Below are 23585 nucleotides of genomic sequence, written 5' to 3' on the forward strand. Positions count from 1 at the left end.
AAAAGGCACCTGTGCTTATTGGATTTAAGAAAACATTTAATATTTTCTGCCTGCATACTTAAAAGATCACACTGGGGTCTGCTAAATTTTATGTAATGCCGTATAGGTGTGGAGAAAAGAAGCGTATACTGAATTTGTTTTCCCATCTAAGCTCTAACTTTAATTTCATGTGGTTGGTGTTGCTGTCTCTGGGCAGAGCTGAACACAATGTTTACGTACAACATCTGATTAACAAAAACCCCCACCAGTATGGCTGAGTTTCCCTTTCAGTGTAACATCCATTACAGCTCTCACTGGAGTTGGTATTTAAAAAAAAATTATACATACCAAAACTAATTATTTCAAAACAGTTGTCTCTAAAAATTATGCAAGGACACATTTTCTCAGACAGTATACAAGTCACTCAACATGAATACAAATATATGAAAAAATGGTGTCATGTCTTACATGAAATGTTTATGGTGCACGCTCAAATGATCTAATCAGAAATGTCATGCACATATACATGAACTCATGCACAGTGGACAGGGAAAGACTCAGTTGTAGGTCTCGGAGCATATAAACTCACATACCGACTTACGCACACGCACACGCACACTCACACTCACAAATGTGTGTTTTAGAGATGAGATCAGAGGCTTTCCCAGACACTAAATGAGGACACCTGACTGGTACCACAAATGAGGTATTGATAACAGGACCCAGAGCAAAATTAAGAATAAGACAGGGAACTGTCAGTTTAATTTTAAATGACTGGCCATCACTAACTAACTCACATGCATTTGTTAAATGTGCAGTGCATTCTATGCTCAGTTTCCTCTGGCTCTGATCTCTCTGGGTACTGTAGTTCAGAGCAGTAAAACCTGCCAGAGTATTTACAGTATATTCACTACAAAACCCTAAATATTTTTGCTTTAAATTAAGAAGTGGCCACCATGTCAGTGATTCATGAGTAGATGTACGCCTGGCCGTAACCGTACCCCCACCCGACTCCATCGCAGCAGATCACAGGAATAACAGACAGATAAATCCATGATTCAGTGTTCATTACCAACAGAATGGTAAATTAGCTGCTGATGGGAGTAGGGCACTGACAAAAATAGATGTTTCTTCAGTTTATGAGTTCAACACACACTCACACACACATGTGCACATACACACTCATTCTCTTTACGCTTTAGTGTGTCGTCTTCTTCACCATCTTTCCAAACTTAGCATCCAGCCCCAGACCTGCAAAACAGAGAGGCCAGATGCTGTGACACCCATCCATCGTCAGCATCTGCACATAAGCGCCTGTATTTCAGACTGCTTACCTGGGATCCTTAAATGGGGAGAACATGGCTAACTAAACTGCATCATATCAAACAAGGCCAGTCAGAAGTCATTTAAACAGTTAAAAAGAGGAATTAGTTCTCCATAGAGCCTCTTGAAATATTTGCAACCAAGACATTTTCTGACTACACACCAGGAATTTTATTTATTTATTTATTTATTTATTGGGGGGGGGGGGGGACCTGCTCCAATAGAACATTATATCACTGAATTACAAATGGGACATGGAGAGATGAGAATAATTTGTAAACTATATCAATCTTTTTATCCATTAATTTAGATAGCTCCTTAAATATAGAGCAGAGATGGGAATCAGAAATAAACATGGACCCAACACAGGATAGCTGGAAGGAAACACGCACAGAAGCAAACCTAGTGACAAATTCCAACATATGGAGGGAATTCAAATGGAAAGTTATCACTAGATATTTCTCAGCACCAGAGATTGTGTCAGAGTGGCTCCAGCATACACAACACCATGCTGGAGAAATAGTTTTGATTAAGCCCCAAGTTTAAGGTCTTTTGGAAAGGTATTTGATGCACTTAAAGTAGTGTTCCAACAGAATATCCCACAAGATCCTCTACTGACTCTTAACAGAAGTAATACCTGATGGTCTGGAGGTGAGGTCTAAGAAATATCTCCTAGGAATACTATTGACAGCAGCCCTGGAGTGTATTACCATCCAACAGAAGAACCTATACCGTTACTACTCAAAAAGGAACCCCACATTGGATTTAATAGTACAGTAAGGATTTTTTCTTAATATTCTTTTTCCATTTTACTCAGGTTTCTTTACTTTACTTTGGAATGGATCTCCTTTGTGGTCATTTTATATATAAAATTCAATAAGAAGGCTGTATAGGCACAGCTGGAAAAGAAAAGGTGTCTTTGGAAATACATTGTTAATGTAATACTGTTTAATACTGAATACAAATTAATTGGGGGGGTGGGGGGGTGGAAGAACATATTAATACAATCCTTTGAATAATGCTTGTTTGGTAATACATGCACCCTATACACCTCCACATAGTATTAGGATTATAATTGAATCTAAGCTTGAGCTTAGACAACAGTGGAAGCAAACGGCATACAAAGGAGAATGAGGGTCTGAGACAGCTCATGACCGTGTAATAAACAAAGACCCAAGCAGGGCCTAATTTAAAAAAAAAACACTGAAAGACAAAAGGGAAGATGGACGTAAAGGACTGGAGGAGAGCCCAACGCAGGCCTGCCCAAGAAGACATGCATTCCTCAGTCAGTGATGCGCGGGAGAAGGAAGCAGGAAAAAGAAAAAGGGGAGAGAGTGCGGGAGAAGGAAGAGAAGAAACAGGGCAAGGCCACACTCACCCAGGAAGACGAGGATGGTTCCCAGCCACTGCACTGGACTGATGACGTTTCCAAACAGCAGGACCGAGCCCAGAATGGTGAAGAACTTTCGCGTTGTGGTGACGATAGAGCAGGTGAGAGGCCCGAAATACACAACCGTCATAAAGATGAAGGTCTGTCGGTAAACGGAGAAGTGGGTGCCGTTACTATAAACGGCCAAAATACTAAAGATGACGACGACTACAATTATATTTTATATGAGCACGCTTGAATGTTGTATGCAGTTCTGTTGTGTCAGATACACCATGCTCCATGCTGGAGAAACTGAGCAACTAATACAGGAAAGGGGAGTGTGTACATGAGCAGTATTTGAAAATATTAATGCATTATAAATATATATTTAAATACACTGAGTATTTATTGCAGGAAAAAATAAATGTAATTTTTAATCAAGATACCTTTTTGAACAATATTTTTGTATTTAAAATAATTAAGTCTACTAAAATAACTAAGCCTACTTAGAATATATTTTTGTTAAACAGCGTATAGGTCTTGCAATTAGCTACATTTAGCTATAGTTAGATAGCTACGTTTCCATTACACCATGACTTTAGACCGCTTAAGAGGTCTTCCTTTGAACAATGTCAGCAGAATGTGTACTTGTTCATCTTACCATCATAAGTAAACTAGCTTCCTGAAGTTTAGCTTGATTTTCAGTTCTTTATTGGAATGACTTGCCTGCTGTGTGTGATTGAACAGAATTACACTAAGGTTTCACAGTTGTGATGATATATTCATTTGTTTAAAGTCTCCTTGGGGCCCCACAGGGTCGTTGTCAGTGCGGCTGCCTGCTGTATTGGTTAGTGTACAGAAGCTGATTGTTTTCCAAACTGTTTCAATTAATTATTCAGTCTTTTCGAAATTTTCAATCTCTTATGCTATAATTGAATTACAAATAACACATATTAAATACATTTCACTTAAGTACCCAGTCATTTCTTTTGATACATTTGTTGAATATGAATTGGTAATATGCCATAATACATTTTTTAAATTTAATTTTGTTTGCTTCTCTGTATTAAGGAGAAATGAGAAGAGTGAGAGAGGGAAAAAGATAGAAATGATGGCACGAGAAGGCCAAAGCAATCCAGCTCACCTGTCCCAGAGCACTGGTGAAACCGAAGAGAAGAATGTTGTAGATAACCCTGGGGTACCGTTCAGCAAAGCTCAAGAACTCCCACACCTCACCTGTCCACAGCACAGCTGGGAGGGAGAGGGGTTGACACACATAGGCAAGACTATTTAAGGGTCCAAGGCTGTACAGACTACATTTCTGACAGAAGCATGCCTTTATCCTCCTGCTCCTGGACAATTTAAATAAGCCTCTTCCTTCACCTGTATTACTCAACATTCCTTCCTCCTCTGGCTGTGTGGGAAGTCTTTTTTAAATAACTTTATTAAACAGGGACAGTCACAGTGAGATTTCCATCTCTCGTTTCCCCAGGAGTGTGTGATGAAATTAAAGTGTGCTAAGTCCAAAGATTAAAAGGGAGAGGGTGGCTGAACAGATGCCTCAGACCCAGCCGAGGCTGTCTGACCAGCTGCATTCAAATTAACACATACCACAGCTAGCGTGACACTGGAGAAATGGCGCCCCCTTTTGTGGAACACTAGTAATGGCAGGCCTCTTGCCTGCCAAACATCTGCATGACTGTTTTTTTCTGTTTTTCCCTTTGTATACTTTTTAAGCCTCACATTTTAAATTTTAAAACAAACATTGTTGAATGCAGAATGCAGTCTTTAATCCCAGTGTAGCCTAACAAAACCTGCTGGAAACTATACAAAAACTGGAGGAGGCAAACCAGCAGGGTACATTACACAGGATGAACAATGTGCTTGGCAGGCTTAGAAGCCTCTGCTAGTAATGCACCTTGTGCAGAGGTGCTAGAGTCCTACACGCCGCGTGCCCCGCTGTGGTGCGGGGTCGTGCCTTATGGCAGGGACTTACCCAGACCCAGCATCAACGTGGACCACAGGTTCACATTCAGCATCATGTGGTTGGCTCCTGTCTGATAACGCCCCCTCATGTGATCCTGAGCCACACCCGTCAGACCATCCAGGGTCAGAGATACCAGCTGCACCCAAACAACAGAACACATCACGCACCACCTCAAAAGGATCACGGAGTCTCAGAAACAGAAGCAGCGGCCAGATGTTTCCTGAAGCTTGCATTGCCTCAGTCTAGAACAGGTTTCCAGTCATTTTTAAAAATACTTTAAAAAGGCTTTTCAATTAGTCATCTACTCTTCTGACTTCTGAACCCTTGAGCAGTCATGGTCTTATTTTTCAGGGCCAAATGAAAAGCTGAGAGCAAAGAGAGCAAAGTGTGCTAAACTAACCAGCAGCATCTCGCCAAAGCCGAAAACATGATCATCAGGGGAAGCAGAGCCTTTGTCAGGTTTGTAGAGGAAGAGTGCCACGCCAGTGACAATAAGGAGCACGCACAGATACTTCGCTATGGGGTACTTCTTCCTCAGTATGGTCACTCCCAGGATCATCACTGTGGAACCAAGGTCACATGGAAGTGAAAACACATGCAGTGGAGTAGGAAAGAGGATACAGTAATGTGACATTACTGAACAGTGCTTGGTGAACAGTACTGTTGAAAAGTGCTTCTGGGTAAATCAGCTCTACACATTAAGCCTGAACTCAAGGAGACATGGCTGCTTTTCCAACAAGTGAGAAAAGCTCCATATAAATGGCCAAACAAATGCAGATAGCCTACTGCCCTGAATGTACAGATGAAATTAGTCAAGTATTTTAGATGTGTGCACCCAAATGAGGTGACAGAAATGTGAAGCACAGGAAGGGTTTTGTGGGAGCTGTACAGTTTATTGGCTTAAAATAAAATCATAGCTGACATGAAACATGAGACCTGTGTATGTGCATGTATTTATATGTACAAAAGGTTGCAGAACTACATTCTTACCTGGAATGGGTTTACATGACTTCCCTAATACCTAAAAAGAATAAAATTACAAATTGACATTTCACATCAGAAAGCATAGTTACTGCTACTAGACATCTAACTACAGCAAAAGAAATAAGTTAACAAAGGTCGACCACTATAATGGGGTGGAAGGAAGGTGGTAAGAGGGAGAGAGAAAGAGATTATACCTGTGTGGGGTAGTAGTTAAAGAGATTATACCTGTGTGGGGTAGTTAACGTACTGCAGGGCAGAGTTGCTGGATACCATGGCACCCAGGTAGGACAGAGCACATGCTGCATAGAGCCAGTTCCGGGTGTGGTCCGGCCTGGAGCCCTCGAAAAACTGGATCACTGCAGAACAAGAAAAGGGAACATGAGAATGAGTCCAGGAGTGTAGTGTTTCCAGGTGTGAATGGGGACAGGGGAAACAAACTCACAGATACGGGCAAAGGCTGCGTTGATGATGCACTGGATGAAGACAAGAGTAGTAGCATAGCGAAACCTCTCCTTCTGTTCCCCATGGCTGTAGTCACCGCGTGTGCTAAGACACAACAAAGGCATTGTGGGAAGCGGGTTAGCATAACACCTTAGTACTTATGAGTAAAAAGGTGTGTTTTGTATGTTTATAGAACGTGTTTACTGTCCATAACAAAACCTTAAAAAAAAAAAAAAACCAGAACAAACAAAAAGGAACCAACACTGGCTGAGGAGCCACTAGTAAGGGTGATCTCCACCCATCTTCCCATCTTTAACCTCATATAAGTAAAAGGCTGGATGAGCTGGTCTTAAAGTTAGAATCTGGTCGATATCAGCAGAAACGCTGGGTCGGATATCAGCAAACAATTTTTTAAAAGGAAACCAATCCAAATTCCAGCCTGAAAATAGCACAGCAGTGCTTTGCAGCAGTTCCCCATAAGTGATTATAGACAGGTTAGTTTGAGCAGGTCACATCATAACAGCCAGGCTACTGTGAGCACAGTTATACACCACTGTAGAGTTTTAACAATTTAAAACAATTTTTAAAAAGTGTGGGGCAACAGGTTATCTGCCTTCTAGTGAAAGCATTTAAACTATACAAAACAGCATAACTGTCCATATTTTTTGGCTAGTAATGTATAACCATCTTGTAAATGATTACATTTCAATTAGCTTTAAGCAGAGGTTGATTGAAGAGAGGCTTGTAGTACAGGTGCTCCCTCTCTGTGTTTGCTCACTGCTGCGTCTTTAGTGTGTAGGGGGTAGGACACTGATTTACTACTGAAATTCAGTTATATAAGACTATATGGTCAATATTGAGTTGTTATGGAATATTAGTTGCATTCAGTAATGAGGAAAAAACGCAGACTAACTATAGTGTAAATTTTAGGAGTGAATAAACAGAGACATACAAATTAACTAAAACTGAGTCTTGTAAATCTTTTGGTTTTTAACATTTTATTTATATTTATCTGTGATATCCCTGCATGATATCTGTAAACAATGCATATATGATACATCCACCCAAGACACCTGCCTTAAACAACTGTGCATGATTGAAACAGTTTTTTTAAACTGGTTTTCGAGTTTTAAAAAAAATTTATATAATGTGTATATATCGGCTCAGTACAGAAAAATTGGTATTGTGATCTTTTTACAGAAAGTGCATTTACATTTACAGCATGTGCTTTGAGATGGTGGAAGTGAAAGCTATCCATATGCCAGTACACCTAGGCCAGAGTCTAAAGATACCACGCTGGAGCTTTGTCAATTAATCGGTGCACAAAAATACACACAAGAAACAATTTGTTGTTTCAAACTATATTAAGACTACTAAGGGAGGGATCAGTGTTCACCCAAGTGCCTTTTAGGTGTCATTGCAAGGACAGGCAGTGGAAGTTCATTCCAACACCTGGGTGCAAATAAGCAAATAAATGAAAAGCACATATTAAGGGAAAATTGAAGAACTGCACAGACATCACAAAAAACTGTGACAGAGGGAAAAAAACACAATCCTAGCCAAGGTTTTTTCCCTCCATCCAGTGTATGGTGAGAGCGACAGACCATAGGCAAAATAAGTTATAGTTCCAACGCCAGAGCATGGGCTATAAGGCCAACTTGTTCAGGAGCTTGTTAAGCTTTTGAAATAAGATACTTGATGTCCCTCAAGGGAAGTAATCGAGAATACCAAACGGGTAGCGACCTCGTTCATCAGAAGGTCGATACAATGGACAAACTACAGTCTCTAAAGTAACCGAAACAGCTGTGCGATAAAGAAAGATGTACATTTACCCAAAGCGATTTACAATTATGAACACAACTGGAGCAATTGAGGCCCTTGCTCAGGGACACAACGGTGGTGGGGTTTGAACTTCCCACCTACAGATTACTAGCCGAGCACCTTAACCACTGAGCCACCACTGCCGAGAACAACTTAGAAACAGCACCTATATACTACTTACATACTACACTATATTCAACCTAATGAACTACCTTACAGAATTAGATGGCTAGAGAATAACCTACTCGGAATTATAGTCCAGTAAAGTTACCATCCAGTTCTTACACTGAAAGACGCTTAGTCTTATTCTTCGCAGGCTTCCTGGTACGAGCGCCACGGTTCAAGCAGCTACGCTAACAATGCAGCGGAGGTGGCTAGCTCGAGTTAGCCTCTACTTACATGGTCTCCTGCAGTATCCCGTAATAAAAGTAGCACACGAAGACTCCGATGAAACAGGTGAGAAAGCGCAGTCTTTCGCTCTGCCAGAGCGACGCGTTCGCCGCCCCCATGCTGCTGTCCGGTACTGCAGGTACGGACACCGTCACCGCTCCGCTGACCGGACCTCGCAAGCCCACGTCTCGCTCCACACCACCGGCGGTCACGAGCCCGGAAATGGTGACGCGGTAAAACGCCCCAACAGGGCAATTGTTCGGACGTCTGAGAGCGGGGATGCCCCTCTAAGCCTTCGCGGTCCGTCTATGTTCTTGTCGGGTTTGCCGCTGACATGTAAAATAAATCGCCGGTTTGCTAACGAGCTCAGGCTATGTTAGCGTGCGGCGATAACGAATTTCAGAGCATCTTGGATAAAAAGTTGCTGGTGCCATAGACAAACGAACAAACGAAATGCAAATTAACAATTAATGAGTACAAAACACTTAAACACCGGAAACTTCACAACCCGAAATTTACGAACTGCCCCTGGCATCTAGAGATTAAATTGATGGGGGGGGGAAAGGAGTAGGAAAAGGAGTACGGACAGGGATGTTTTGATCCTAACGCGTCAGATAAGTGGAATGCAGGACCAAATCCAGTCCAGAGAGTCTGTCGATTATGCCCGCTCCTCTGTAACTGTGTGAGACTGCCCAGCAAACCAAAACCTATACTTATCCAAACATATAATTATGCTGGAGTCTGGAATTATTTCTACTCCACAGCCATTGTGTTATTCACCCGAATACGTTTTGGTACTGGTTAATAATTTGATGAATGCACGACTCGTGTGAGGCGGGAAATATTTCAGCCCCCTGAGTAACACTGTAAGAGTTATTTCATTCTTCCGCAGGTCGTCTTAAATAAGTCTACAACAGAGCATTTTCGTTTCTTTTTCTTTTCAAAGAAAAGCGTGTGGATTTTACTTTAATTGCAGTTTCAATTGGGCGTTTGATCAAGACAACCATCTAAATATGTAGCGGGCCTTTCATAACAAAACGCGCTTTGGCTGTTTACGTCTTGGTATGTGGAGAATTCTGATTGGTCCAAATAAGGCAACAGGAGCCCTGACTCTGACCAATGAGAAGGACAGTACCCGCTGGGAAGGCGTGTCTTCCAGTCCCAAAGCAAAACTACACGTGTCAGGTACGCTCTGCACCCTTTCAAATACGTGGTTATACCGGGTATGCTGAATAACTAGTTATAAATACACAGGCTACAGTCTAAATCTATAAAAACGCTTCATCAGCTAGATAATTGCACCCAAATCATTCTAATTATTTTAACAAGTGATCGACCGTTCTTTGCTTTTTACTCTTTTATAAAATCCAAAAACCATATATTGAGTACAAACATATTAACAATGTTCAGCAGTGCAGTGTGGGGAGAGAAGTGAACAATGCACATTTACTGCTCATCAATAACACAGTAACAATTGTAAAGGAAAATCTGAAAAATACCACAAGGTGACTTTGCAAAGAACATTTTTCTGTGAACAAGAAACATAAAAACACAAAGAAACACGATTCAAAACTATGAACAAAATACTCAGATAACCATTCATTTAAAGTTCCTTCAAACAGGGTATGGAATTCAACTAGCAAATATGCTCTACTATAATTCGATCTATCCAAAGTTCCCTAACTCAACTGTCCTGAGACTCTGGGATGCTGATGCAGTTTTGTTTAATGTGTTTTGGGCACAAGATGGCACCCAAGCTTAAAACATCCTACCACTTTCCTGTGATGTCTAACGAGTGTAAAGGCGGCACTGCATCTTCACACATGGCCTTTATTTGTTGCTGAGTGATGGCACTGAACTAAATGCAATGAAACAAAATTATGCCATTAAAATATTAGCAACAAATGCTGCGTTTTTTACTCTCCACAGCTTTTTGTAGATCAACGAGAAGCTTTCAAAGTCACACGAGGGATATGAACCTGCGAGTGAAAAAGAAAAATCAACCCAGTCAAAATAACAGCATCAACGTGCTAAATAATAAACACCCCTCTGAATGTTACCTGCCCGTATTTACTATCCGCTACACATAGTTCTACATCTACACTCTCAGATATTCATCTTAACAAATGCACGGACACTGCCTTTTTGGAAATTCAGTAATTGCTTTTTCGTATCTAGGCAATAGACACAAAAGCAATATATAATCTCTCCAAATATCAAAAATAAATGGAGCAAAATAGACCTCTGTGGGCACATGTATAAAATTTGCAAATAGAAATCAGTGCTTTTTTATGACCACAACATTTAACTCTGAATGAAAATATTTAGCTTTTACCATGTGAATTTTACAAAGAAACCTTTCTGTGTGAAAACATATAGTATTCACACTGTGAAGCTTTTGCAAAGACAGTTGTCCCACTTAAAATCAAGAATGTGTGTGTCTCTAAAAATCACCCAAAGGTAATGTGAATAGTCAATTAAAAATGTCAGTATAACTGTCAGGAAAACTGTCAATATAAACTTGGTCACCTCAAGGTCTTCCATTTGACCAGTTATCCACAAAGAGAAACACACATTGTATTGCACCGAAATTGATAACAGTGGAACTGTTGTAGTCAAAAGCCATTTTGAATTACATGAAAATAAATTTAAATTAAATTAAATTTTTTTTTTTTTTTTAATTGTCAGTTCTATGGAAGGGAACCTAAAAATTGCACTGCACGTAAAACCAATTTAGTGTATGAATGACTATCTTGTGGGGGGTTATTCACTTTTCTGCATTTCACTGAGTTTAACAAAATGCCCAAGAACTTGTATGTTAAAGAAATCAGTATGTTTTGCAATATGCCACTTCTTTTAAACTGAGCACACAAACAGTGTTGTCCTGGTGACCATTACAGCCTTTCGAGTGCATGAGAGCTTTGGTCTGAAGCACCTAGTCATGTCACACATCAACAGTAATTTCTCTCTCTCTGTGCTGCCCAAATGTAGCTTTAAAATCCTATAAGGTGATTTAAAAACCCCACAGCTCAAAGCCACCATACATTTGGCACACCATTCACTACTATATACATCTGGCACATTCCCATGTCAAAACCGAAACAACTTTTGCATGTTCTTCAATTCTCACACACAAAAAAAGGTTCAACTATCCTTGTCCATTTAAATACTGAGATCTCACAGGGTATGAGTGTTTAAGAGTCAAACTATTCCAGATCACAAAAAAAAAGAAACATGTTGCGTATTTGTCCTGAGAGGGTCAGGTGTCTTCCTGTGCTTCTCTGGTCGAAGATTGTCCTTCTTGTACTTTTCCTCTTGATATGTCCAGAAGTATACACTTAGTGCCACAACGTACCAACACGTTCAGTTCTGTCAGTTCTTTGAGGAGGTGGCCCAAATGGAAAAAAAACCCTCAGTCTTTAACTTGTTTGCTTGTCAGTTTCCCCTTTGGTATCTCATTTATCCCACTTTTTTTAAATGGAGGACGCTGCAGTGTCTGGGAGGGGCCCACTCAGGTATCCACCCACTGTATGTGCAGTTGCCTGACAGGGGGTGGGGTTTTGCCCTGAGCAGCCAGTGACAGGGGACACAGACAGGCCACGAAACAGTAAATCCATGGATGGGAGGAGGGGCTTGAGCAAACTGACAGGGCAGAAGGCAGAGCCTCCATAAGGAGTGAAGTTGACTTTATTAGGGTCAGGGCTAGACAGCTGAACAGATGGATCGCCATGGCAGGGAGAACTAGAAAGAGGGAATTCAAGAAAGTGAAGGTTTTGAGAATGTTATTGGAAGAACGTCAATGTGTGAACATCTTTCAGAAAGGTCTCTCTCTCTCTCTCTCTCTCTCTCTCTCTCTCTCTCTCTCTCTCTCTCTCTCTCTCTCTCTCTCTCTCTCTCTCTCTCTCTCTCTCTATATATATATATATATATATATATATATATATATATATATATATATATATATATATATATATATATATATAAGTAAATATTTAGTATAGTATGTTGTTTTTATACAATATTGATTTTTTATGTAGTAAAGGCTGGTTTATACTTCTGCAAAGATCCATGTAAACACCTCTAATGTGCTGAGAAAGGGTTTATGGGTAAGCATAGCATGCAGCAGCTCACAGATACCATGACGTGTACACCTCCACAATCACATGCCCTGACGTGCACACCTCTTCAATCACACACCCTGAAGTGCACGCCTCCACAATCACACAGGCTGACACACACTTACACAATCTCATGCTTTGACGTGCACATCTCCAGAGTTTCACACCCTAGAGGTGTGCACACCTCCAAAATCTCAACTACACACTGTGCGGAGCTATGCACCATGTAAACGTTGATTGGCTATCCGGTAGTGTTGGTCACTGGTTTCGAGACGCAAACACTACTTGACCCAAACTAGCCTGAAAACAAAATGAGGTTCTTTGTATATGTTCACATTACACTGAAATATGACATCTATACCAACATTAGCATGTGCTGCCCACACCTTTGCAGATACACAGATGCAGATCTTTGCAGAAGTATAAAGCAGCCATAAGTCTGCACAATATACTGTTTGTTAATCATTATCACAACACTGGCAATTGCAACTTTGATGTCACAATAAGTTGTAATATGCAAACGAGCCCTCTGACAAATCACAGCATTTTTAAAGTACACTGTGAGCATCTTGACCAATCTCACACATTCTACATGAATATACTGGGGGCGTTTTGAATCAAAGCATTCCAATGAACCAACATATGTAAACACTGCAATATCCAACAATGTAATTACAATGTATTTTTGCTTTCTTTGTAGTTATGAACACTTTATGAACATGTATGATTTATGTCTTTTATATAACAGTGTATATGGCAGAAAGAAGGAGAGGGGGAGTGAAAGAGACAGAGACACAACACTATTCACTCACCAGGCCTCCTCCCACACGCGCACTCTCTCACAACCCTCTGGCGGTTCTCTCTGGAAGGCGTAGGTCTTATTGGGGCGAGGTGAGGAGGAGGGGGCGTCGGCCACATACAGAGGCGGAGAGGGGGAGGGGTCGAGGGGCCTGTGCACAACTATATCTACTGTGCAGTGAGAGTGAGAATGTTTCTGTTAGCATAAAGGCCATAGTTAATATTCAATAGTTTCCAAAATCTTTACAGGAACATGTTCTGCACATTGAAGCGTCAGAACCTTTCTACACAGCACGGGAAAAGGAAAGTCCATTAAAATCGTTATAAAACACTAAATCACCAGGAGTGACTTACCTGAGTCTGCCATCAGACAGGGAGACTGTGAGGGGGACAGGAGGCCAGGGGAGGGGTCGCCGTGAGAGCCACTGCTGCACCTCTGGGCTGGAACTGGTGCTCTATGACCGTCCGGCACATCCAGAATCTAACGCACACACGCACAAACACACAGGGCTGTCAGTTCATGCATTCTGTTCCTTTTTTTCGTTTCAAGAGGACCAATGAAAAACTCAGTTTTGGTACTTCTACTCAAGAAACCAGACACTGAGTGAGAAGCCCTTTCATTCCACAGTTAACATTAATTTGGGTGCTCTAAACAGACTCTAAGGGAAACATAGTTCTTAGTTTCTAAACATCTTTAAATGTGACTGTTAAAGATGATCGCTGTCTAATCGTGACAACTCACACATACACATGCACACCCTCACTCATGCACACATGCACACATGCTCACCTTGTGTTGTTCCTCTGGTTTTTCAGACACAAAGACTCCCTCTAACTCCAGGTTAAGACCCTCAACACTGCGGCGCAATCTGGGGGCCAATCGACTCAGGGGCAGCAGAGGCATGGTCTACACACACAAAGAGGGTAACACACAACTGTGAATACTAAACAGAGCTAGTAAACTTAAGTAAGTGTGTGAGTAAGGGAGAGAGGTGTGTGTAAGAAGTGGAGAAGGAGAAACAAGCAGTCGTATAATAAAACTATGGGAATGGAACACTTGTGTGTGTTAATTTGTCACTAATTTGTCACACATGCATGTCTGTGTCAGAGTGTGTGTGAGAGTCGATGTGCATGTGTGTGCATGAATGTCAGGGTGTGTGCGCCTGTGTACGCACAATATCAGTCACTGTGGCTGAGTGATGTCATTTCCTAAGATAGACCAAACTCTATTTAAATCTCTGTTGCTATATGAATATAGAACTGTTACTTTTCTGAACTATATATCACAGCACAAGGTAGATTCCCTCACCCCCAACACCCCCCCCATTTTTCCTACCAACACATCATGCTCTGTAAACTTACACCAATGCACAATGGCGTACGTGAATGCACACACACTTACACATGCACTTCATCTTATATACACACACACACAGACACACACACACACACACGTTAAAGGGTTTGTATAATAGGATGGTGTGTGCGTGTGTGTCTTAAAGGTTGTGTACCTGCGTGGCTCCAGGTGTGTGTGTAGGGACAGTAGGCATGGGCTGGTGAGGGCACCCATAGCCAGCACTGGGAGCCACATGTCTGGAGCGCTTCTGTAGCGAGTGCCTTATCTTAGCAACCTGACACAATTACGAGATAGGAGAAATATCATTTATGATATCAGTCATGACGTTTCAAGTGGAAAAAAACAAACCTTCCAGGCAACTATTCATACTCAAAAGTCCCCAAACAGCTATGAAAAAAGCAAGAAGAAAACTAGCAATTTTGAATTGTTTTTACAAGTGTCTAGTTTGATGGTGTTTGAGAAGATATGATGGAGGAGGAATGTCCTCTCTGAGATACAACAGAGGGGCCCTGACCTCTCTGAGATACAACAGAGGGGCCCTGACCTCTCTGAGATACAACAGAGGGGCCCTGACCTCTCTGAGATACAACAGAGGGGCCCTGACCTCTCTGAGATACAACAGAGGGGCCCTGACCTCTCTGAGATACAACAGAGGGGCCCTGACCTCTCTGAGATACAACAGAGGGGCCCTGACCTCTCTGAGATACAACAGAGGGGCCCTGACCTCTCTGAGATACAACAGAGGGGCCCTGACCTCTCTGAGATACAACAGAGGGGCCCTGACCTCTCTGAGATACAACAGAGGAGCACTGACCTCTCTGAGATACAACAGAGGAGCACTGACCTCTCTGAGATACAACAGAGGAGCACTGACCTCTCTGAGATACAACAGAGGAGCACTGACCTCTCTGAGATACAACAGAGGAGCACTGACCTCTCTGAGATACAACAGAGGAGCACTGACCTCTCTGAGATACAACAGAGGAGCACTGACCTCTCTGAGATACAACAGAGGAGCACTGACCTCTCTGAGATGCTCAGCACTGCCCCACGATGCCGAGCGTTTGTGCCCTACTCCACCTCTCCGCCCTCGCGTCTCCTCCATCCAGGAACTGGGGGTCTAGGGGGAATAGACCGACAGAGATGAAGAAACAAAACACACACACGTATGTATGTATGTATTATAAATATTATTGAAATAAATATAAATAAAATAAGCAAATCTAATGTAATATAATAACATTATCTAAATTATTAGAGTTTTAAAGATCTGCACAGCTATTTCTGAGCAGTAGTTTAGAACATCTGCACTCCAGTGAAGGAGAAAAAATATATTTTTTATTTATATATATATATATATATATATATATATATATATATATATATATAAAAATAAAAACACTGGGAAGGCCAGCCAAACCACTCAGTAATCTCTTTTAATGGCTATAATCTCATTTAATGGCTATAATCTCATTTAACGGCTGTCTTTAGGTCAATTCATGCTTCTTGCTCCTGCTTTTGATTTTTTGATTTTTGGGTGTCTTATTGCAGCATGGTTTTCAGTTACATATATGTTAACATGTTTGTCTGGGTGGCTCTCCAGTTGCTGTCCACAACATGCACAAACCTGCTAGTACTGCTCATCATCTGTAATGTAATGTAATGTAGAGCTGCAGGTTTCGCACCAAGACCGACATGTCTCTTTGACTGAGGTCTCTGACCACTTTTTTTTCTACCAGTTCTGGATAAAACAAACGGGTTTCCCCACTCAAGTGGCTACATTTAACTGTATTACACAGAACAAGGGACACACCTGCTATGCACACCTGCTCCACACATTGCACAGCTGTGCTAAGTGTAGCATGAAGGGAAAACACTGTATGTGCACTCAGCTGAACCCATGTCCCAGTTCTGCTCAGAACATGTGAACCGAGGCACCACCGAGCTCTACGCCTGCAGAATCTAAGGCACGAGGTTAAGGCAGCAGGCAGTAGAAACGCCAGACCTGAGCGTGCCCGCACGCATATCCACACATGCACACACGTACCGTCATGGCAACCGCAGCCCCAGGGCACACGCTGGGAGGAAGAGGAAGGCCAAGGGTCTTGCAGATAAACACAGAGGCTTTGGTGCAACGACTGTTAGGCTGCACCAACATGAGCACAACAGCTGCACTGCACTTCCTCTCTCTCTGTTTGTGTGTATGTGTGTGTGTGTGTGTGTGGGTGTGTGTATCAGCAGGTGAGGAAGATGAAGATGGTAGCTGTATTTTCCTTCATGGCCTCCATATGTCCCAACATGTGCTTTTCCCCTACTGAGGAGCTGTCGTCTCCTGACGTCTCTGCTCTGGATGGCCAGTTTTCTGGTCACTGTTTCTTCTCTGTGGGTCCCTCTCTGCAGGAGTCTTCCTCACTATAAAACACAGCATGAATTCCCTCTCTCTCTCTTTCCCTCCCTCTGTCTCTCTCACTCTCTCCTGCTCTCTCTCTCTCCAATATGGTCCTGTCTCATAGCAGGAATGCCTCGCGCCGATTCGTGATGAGGTCATGACACATGGTCTTCGGTGAGCTATAAATGTGAAGTATGAGAAAGGGAGTCACACGCCTGACACCATGCAAGAGCACGGCTGCCGCCTCTCCCCATAGGCCGAGCTCAGTAGAGAGGCGGGGTCTGCCATGCCGGTGTGACTCTTGGTTAAATTACAAACTCCCCCCTATGTCGGCCCAGCCCACCATGAAAGGAGGAAACAAGGATCACAGGATCAGGTCTATAAATGGCCCAGCAGTATCCAGGTTCTGATGCAAACATCTAGATTACTGCAGCAAAGTTTCGGAGGCCCAACCAGAAGAGAGAGGGGTGTGGGGGTATGGGAGGGCAGACAAAACAAAAGGACAACCAGGGAGAGTCTCCTCTGTCAAAATAGTTTGTTTGTTGCGCCATCTGTGAATGTGTGTGCAAGTGTGCGTGTGTGTGTATGCGCGCGCGCGCGTGTGTGTGTATGTGTGTGTGCGAGTGTGCGTGCGTGCGTGCATGCGCATGTGTTCTGGGTGGAAGAAGGTGATTTCAGTTCATTCATCAGAGATGTAAAGAGTGGACTGAATGTGTGTGTGTGCATACGCTTCAGGGTTAAGCAAAGACCATTGGAAGCCATGACAAACAAAACCTCTTTCTGCTTGGCTGGCCATCAGTGTGACGGTAGCTGCTGTGAACATGCCCCTGTGAACACAGGCAAACACGTTTCCCCAGCCGCACAGCAACACTAGAGCCCACAGCTAACAGGCACGTGCAAAATGACGGAAGGGCAGAGGCTCTGCCAGGGTTTCATCTTGCCCACGTCCCCAGGCAGCTGAAGGTCTTCCACGGAGACAGCAAAGCACGTCTGCCAGAGCATTTTACTCTTTCTCTTAAAAAGCCTCAAAGGAATATCGCTAATATTACTGGATAATATTACTAAAACACCACAAATACCAGCAACCACCATCCCGGATGGCCTAGCGGGGGTGGGGTCGAGGGTCGGGGTGTCTGTAGCCCCGTCCATCAGCATCACAGAGCAGTAATCCAGCAGTCATTAGTCTGCAGCTTTCCAAGCCCATGTGGAACCCATTTAGTAAGAACAACACGGCAGCTCACTGAGAGTTCTAGAAACGCCTCCACGCTCAGCTCGGAGCACCGCATTGGCTCTTTCCTACAGCCAGTCTGCTTGCTTCAGAAATCACACAGCCTGTCTGTCCATGCTGGGCACGTTCCTTTTACAACTGCCTGTGCTGCGTTCTGATAGAGTGCCTCCGAGGCCCAGACTTATCAAAGCCTTGTTGGCACATTTTCCACAGTAATTTCTGTGCCATGACAAATGATTCAAGCGTTTCCACAGCCACAGCCCGGGTCCCTCGTCTTGGACAGCATCGCCTGCACTGAACGCACTGCTGGCATACAGCGAGAGTTCAGAGTGACACTTCACCTCAACACCTTTACCACGAAGGCAGCAGAGGACTGGAATGTGTTTGTGCACACCCCGTGTGAGTGCGTGTGAGGGGGCGCACGCAGAACGGAGTCTCCGGCTCACCTGTGTGGCTTTGTCATTGCCGCAGGTAACGCTGTCGCAGGCCTGACTCTCGGGCTGCTTGGGCCAATGTCCCTGCAGGTAAGGCCCCACCAGCGTGTCCAGAGAGAGTGTCCGCCGCAGGGTTGGCTTCGGAGGACGGGCCTTTGTCTTTGATTCGCCTGCAGGAACCGGGGGGGGGGGGGGGATGTTGGTGACGACAGCTTATAGAAAAATGCACATGAAGATGCGCATGAAGATATAGATATACCTCATATAACATATCACAGAAATGTACTGCAGAGGCAAAGAAAACTGAACAATGCTAAAAGTTGTGCCTGAACAATGCTAAAAGCAAATGAAATTAATTGTTAGGTATAATGACATATCAATAACAATAGATAGATAGATGTTTCTGGAGAAACAGTTTCAGAGAGAGGTGCTTTATCAACTGTGCAAGAGTATGCACAGCTATCAAAAAATGAATGAATAACTACCTTAGTTTCCCTCAACCACCTACCCTGTTGGCCATTACAAATCCAGGTTTATTACTGATTTCAGCAAACAATACAAAGACTAAAAGCAGGTCTTTAATGCCACTTTGTAGGGCATGGTAGCCTGAAATGTTACAGATGTACTGTTCTGGATAGACCTGTCCCCTGTACATGTATTGCTATTATAGTTAATTCATTATCTAATTACCTGAAGATAGTTACAGAACGTAACACAGATTTGGTAGCAGCCTTTGTATGAAAATGTTACTGGGCATCTTGGAATTAAGCTGAAAGCACAAATTAAAGTTTTGAACACAGGTCTGATTACTATGGTACAGATTCCCAGCCACCTTAATTTACAGCCTGCCCTGTTGGCCATTACAAAACCAGGTTTATTACTGATTCAAGCAAGCAATTATAAGCACATTTTGTGTCACTTTCAAGCACCCTGTGGCTCCAGTGTGTTACAGGTGTGGTTTAAGCCCTAGGAATTTGTCATGGAAGGAGTCGTCTCCTCTGCACCCCCCAACCCCCCCAGGTGTCCCCTCCCCCAAGGCCTCCTCCTTGGTCCTGCTTCCACACTGCGGAGTCGTTGCTGCCAGATGTTAATCCTCAAGCGAGGCGTGTGTGTGTGTGGGGTGTTGAGAAGGTTGCAAAACTACACAAACCCCCCGTGCACTTCTGCTGAGCTTCTCTTACTGCCTTCTCCTCCCTCATCTAGTCCCCCTCCTGGCCTGTTCTGTTCTGTTTCCAGCAAGCACGCGGAGCTGGCTACTAAAATAAACATGCACTGGCACATGGACTTGAGTTACACATAAGGCTCAGCCCTGAGCCAAGCAGGAACATAACAGCCAAGCCTGACAACATGGCTTTTTCTTGTTGTTGTTGTTTTCACATGGTCTCTCAGCAGATGAAAGAACAACCCTGCTAGACCAGTGATCACGCTGCTAAAATCCGATCAATAAACACAATGCCAATGTCTGAAAGTCACTGTTTAGCAGTTACAAGAGGGACACTACAGCATGCTACAGTTAGCATCTCAGGCTTTGTGCCTAACCCGAATCTAAAATGTTCATTTAGCAGAGAGTTTGGTGCTGGAGTGTCTGTGTAGTGAGAAATTTGTGAAGAGAAGTGTTCCAACATCAGCTCTGAGACTTTATGAGCTCTCATATGCAAAACATGGACGTAACCAGCTATGATGACTCTGAGTTCTGGACCGTGGTAATTTTAGAAGCCCCGCCACTTATCTTTAACTATTAAATTGACTGTTAAAACAGCAATGTTCTGATAATATAATGGCAGAGTGCAGCCTACAATGTGTAAAATCTTGCATCATAATATTACTCAGTCATCAGCAACAAGACTGGCTCTCAACTGACCTCAGAGCCACTGGTATAACTCCTCAACTAAAAGTAGCCTAATGGTATACAATATTTTCTCCTCAAAATAGCCTATTCAGTCAGGCACTGTACTGTAAGGCACGCAGCTAACGTTATGTATGGTCTGTGTTGTTACTCCTATTAATGAAAAAGCTCTAACAACAGCTTAAGTTTTTTAATTAGGGTTTGTTAAATATAACCACTTTCTAAATAATATGCATAGAAAGAGAGACCGAGAGACTCAGAGAGGTAGGCAAAACAACAGCGGCATAAACTAAATTAAGAAAATTAACAGCAAAACCAATTCAAAGCTATATTTTAAGTGTATGTTTAAATGTCTATCTTCAGATGAAAATATTGACAAATAAATTAACAAAATTTAAAGTTAAATAACTAATTATTTAGTAAACTAAAGTAAAATAATTTAAATTGTTAAAATAAATGTTAACAAAAAAACTGGTAGTCCTAGATAATTTCCTACGTAATGCATAATATTCTATGTTGAAAGGCTGAGGGAGCAAGAGTGGCTTGAAGAACTAAAAGTATATTATGGTGAAAATAAAGGAAAAATAAAGTTTAACAAAACCTAAAGGTGACTGGAACATGTAGGACCAGGCCTACATATATCCAGCAATGTGATTTATTACTTTATGTGAAATAAGTCACATTTCTGCAGTGTGGACCTCACTAAAATTGTCGTGGTTACAGCCGTGACGCAGAAGAAAGGAACGGAAAAGTTGTTTTCAGTCTTAATAGCCTGACAAACACACAAAGGCACAGAAGCCCCACCCACATGATTCCTTATGCCAGGGCCTACACACTTTGTGGATGAAATCAAACATTATGCTGCTGGTAGCCAGGTTTCTTAAACTAAACACAAAACGAACAAACCAAAACAACTTCTGTGAGGGTTAAGGAGGTCAACATGCATTGCCTGGATAAAGGGAAGTGGAAAAACATCTCTGCTTTTTTGCCTGCATGTCTCATTGATGCCTGGTCTTTAATTAGCCAAGATCCCTGTGAAGGCACTGCACTACAGAATCTCTCTCTCTACTTTACCTATGAACCCCAGAACAATCCTCTCTTCTCCACCTATACCAGAGGAGCAGTTGCTTATGGCCAAGAAACTGCCCAGTGCTGCTCTTGTAGGCATAGCCAAAACATACATGACACCAGGCCTGAATCCACTGGCATCAGTGGAAACCTTGCATGTCACTTGCCCAAAATGTGTCAACAACATACTATGTTGACAACATTCTAAGGAAACCCAAGTAATTCAGTTTTTGACAGTTTTGTGTGTGTGCGCGCGTGTCTTGTTTTTTAAGACAAACTTAAAGCACAGTTATTTCTAGAGGGGCAATTACCCCTCAGGTTTTCTGGAAACCTCAAACAGATATACCAGCACTTGTCTCTATTTATATTGCACATACACTCAGTCACATCAGTTTCTATACAAATCCATGACAATCTGTTTACTCCAGCGTTACACCAATGCTCTGCAGGGTATGAGAGGACAGAGGCTGAGGATATGTAAACTCGTATATTTAAAAAAAATACACATCTTGAAAGGGTTAGCACATGTATCCATACCTGTTTTGGCATCTTTGCAGCGTGGCGGTATCTTACTGTGGAGCTGAAACTGAACAGTAGCTCGAAGGGGCTGCAGACCCTGGTTGCACCCCCGTGCCATTCCACTTCGACACGACATCACAAGTACACGAGAACAGTTCCTCTTTCACAAAGTTCAATAATGTTACAGTAGCCTGTATATCTTAGGTATTGCTTCAGGTATTGAGTTTTTTCGGCAAGTCCATGTAAAGAGATGTTCTGATAGCGATATTTTTATATGAACGATAGCTTACTTGCTAGCAACCAGCTAATTTCTTTTGTGATGTTAATGATTCTCCAAAACTTCTTAAACTATTAAAAATGTAACCACATATGGTACCTACTATCTTTTACGAAATGTCTAGCTACCTGTATTAAACTCAACTGGAACGCTTCGACTGATTTGTAAAGATACACGTAGCCTGACTTGAAATTTTTACATTTTGTAGAGTCGTCTACATTGTTGGTTCACTGCCAACTTCTTCAGTCCACTATCTGACAACAGCCAACCTACATACTCATTTCGGAGAGGGTGTGTCCAAACACATGTTCGCAATGTAATTGGTCGCTGCAAAATACTACTTCTATCCTATTGGTCGCTATAAGTATCGATCATGCATGGTGGACGTTAAAATTGCTCATACTCCCACCTACATTATTAAAATTCACGGCAAGAAGTATGTTGTACTAGGCAAGGCTTAGTAAAATAATACATCCAGGATATAGATGGAAATAGTCATTCTTTTATTATGTTTCCGACTTTCAATATGATTTATTTACAAACTAAATGGAAAAGTAAATTAGAGGACGTCTTTAAATAGGAAGACCGTTGCGATATGGTCTGCTACGAAATTTGTGTGCATTCTTCGTATTTTGCTAAACTAGAACTAATACAGACTAAACTTACCCCGTTTCAATGTGTTTTCCTGATTTATGTGTTGGTGTGCACTAAGACAAACAATAACACCGACTTGACATTCCTTACAAGTGGAAACTTATACATGCAAACACTCATACCTTACATACATCACACATCGACAAACACTAACAATCCTACACCTATAAATGACAGTAAAACCAACATATTCTTAGCGGACTCTCTACCACTGTAAAATGCTGTTACTCATCTTGCTTTTGTATCATTTAAAGCGTAAGGACTGTTGAATCTGTAGAGCACAGGATTACACATAACTCAGCCAATTTCATTCTCTCCACATTTATTTTTCTTTCTGTAGATCTAATTTGTAAGATCCTACTGAATTACAGTAAGAAGTATCGTCCACTAGAGGTCTCCTGCCTCAAAGAAGAAGTACCCTGCGCAATGTATACTGTAGGATCCATCTTCTAGATTTCAAACTTTTTAGCTGGCTAATAATATTGACAATTTGGCAACAGAGTATTTTACTTGGGGGAAGGAGGGGTTAACCTGTCTCAGATTACATATCTGGGTTATATTGTACACAAATGTAACTCGCTCAGTTTTGTATACATCCATAAC

General features: G+C 42.2%; 2 protein-coding genes across 4 annotated transcripts; both read right to left on the reverse strand.

Annotated features, from left to right (window-relative positions):
- Positions 1-133: 133 nt before the first annotated feature.
- On the reverse strand, positions 134-8911 carry slc35b1 (solute carrier family 35 member B1). Its single transcript, XM_026998027.3, has 9 exons — positions 8304-8911; positions 6085-6188; positions 5868-5998; positions 5649-5679; positions 5059-5219; positions 4668-4794; positions 3816-3922; positions 2681-2834; positions 134-1230 (listed from the first exon to the last, which is right to left on the reverse strand). The coding sequence occupies exons 1-9, from the start codon at positions 8411-8413 to the stop codon at positions 1178-1180; spliced, it is 978 nt and encodes a 325-aa protein (XP_026853828.1). The 5' UTR covers positions 8414-8911; the 3' UTR covers positions 134-1177.
- A 717-nt stretch (positions 8912-9628) lies between these two features.
- Positions 9629-22585, reverse strand: fam117aa (family with sequence similarity 117 member Aa). 3 transcript variants are annotated; one of them, XM_026997847.3, is made up of 8 exons: positions 22070-22585; positions 18631-18788; positions 15592-15687; positions 14722-14841; positions 14001-14117; positions 13565-13691; positions 13225-13378; positions 9629-12035 (listed from the first exon to the last, which is right to left on the reverse strand). In XM_026997847.3, exons 1-8 carry the CDS (start codon positions 22185-22187, stop codon positions 11768-11770), a joined length of 1158 nt encoding a protein of 385 aa, XP_026853648.2. In that variant the 5' UTR covers positions 22188-22585; the 3' UTR covers positions 9629-11767. The 3 variants fall into 3 exon arrangements, with proteins under 3 accessions (XP_026853648.2, XP_026853647.2, XP_026853649.2); XM_026997846.3 differs by having other exon boundaries at positions 13225-13381; positions 22070-22584; XM_026997848.3 differs by lacking the exons at positions 18631-18788; positions 22070-22585 and adding an exon at positions 16615-18406 and having other exon boundaries at positions 13225-13381.
- Positions 22586-23585: the final 1000 nt, after the last annotated feature.

This window comes from Electrophorus electricus, chromosome 3 (genome assembly GCF_041902795.1).
Source record: "Electrophorus electricus isolate QZ-2024a chromosome 3, ASM4190279v1, whole genome shotgun sequence".
In the NCBI taxonomy this organism is placed as follows: Eukaryota; Metazoa; Chordata; class Actinopteri; order Gymnotiformes; family Gymnotidae; genus Electrophorus; species Electrophorus electricus.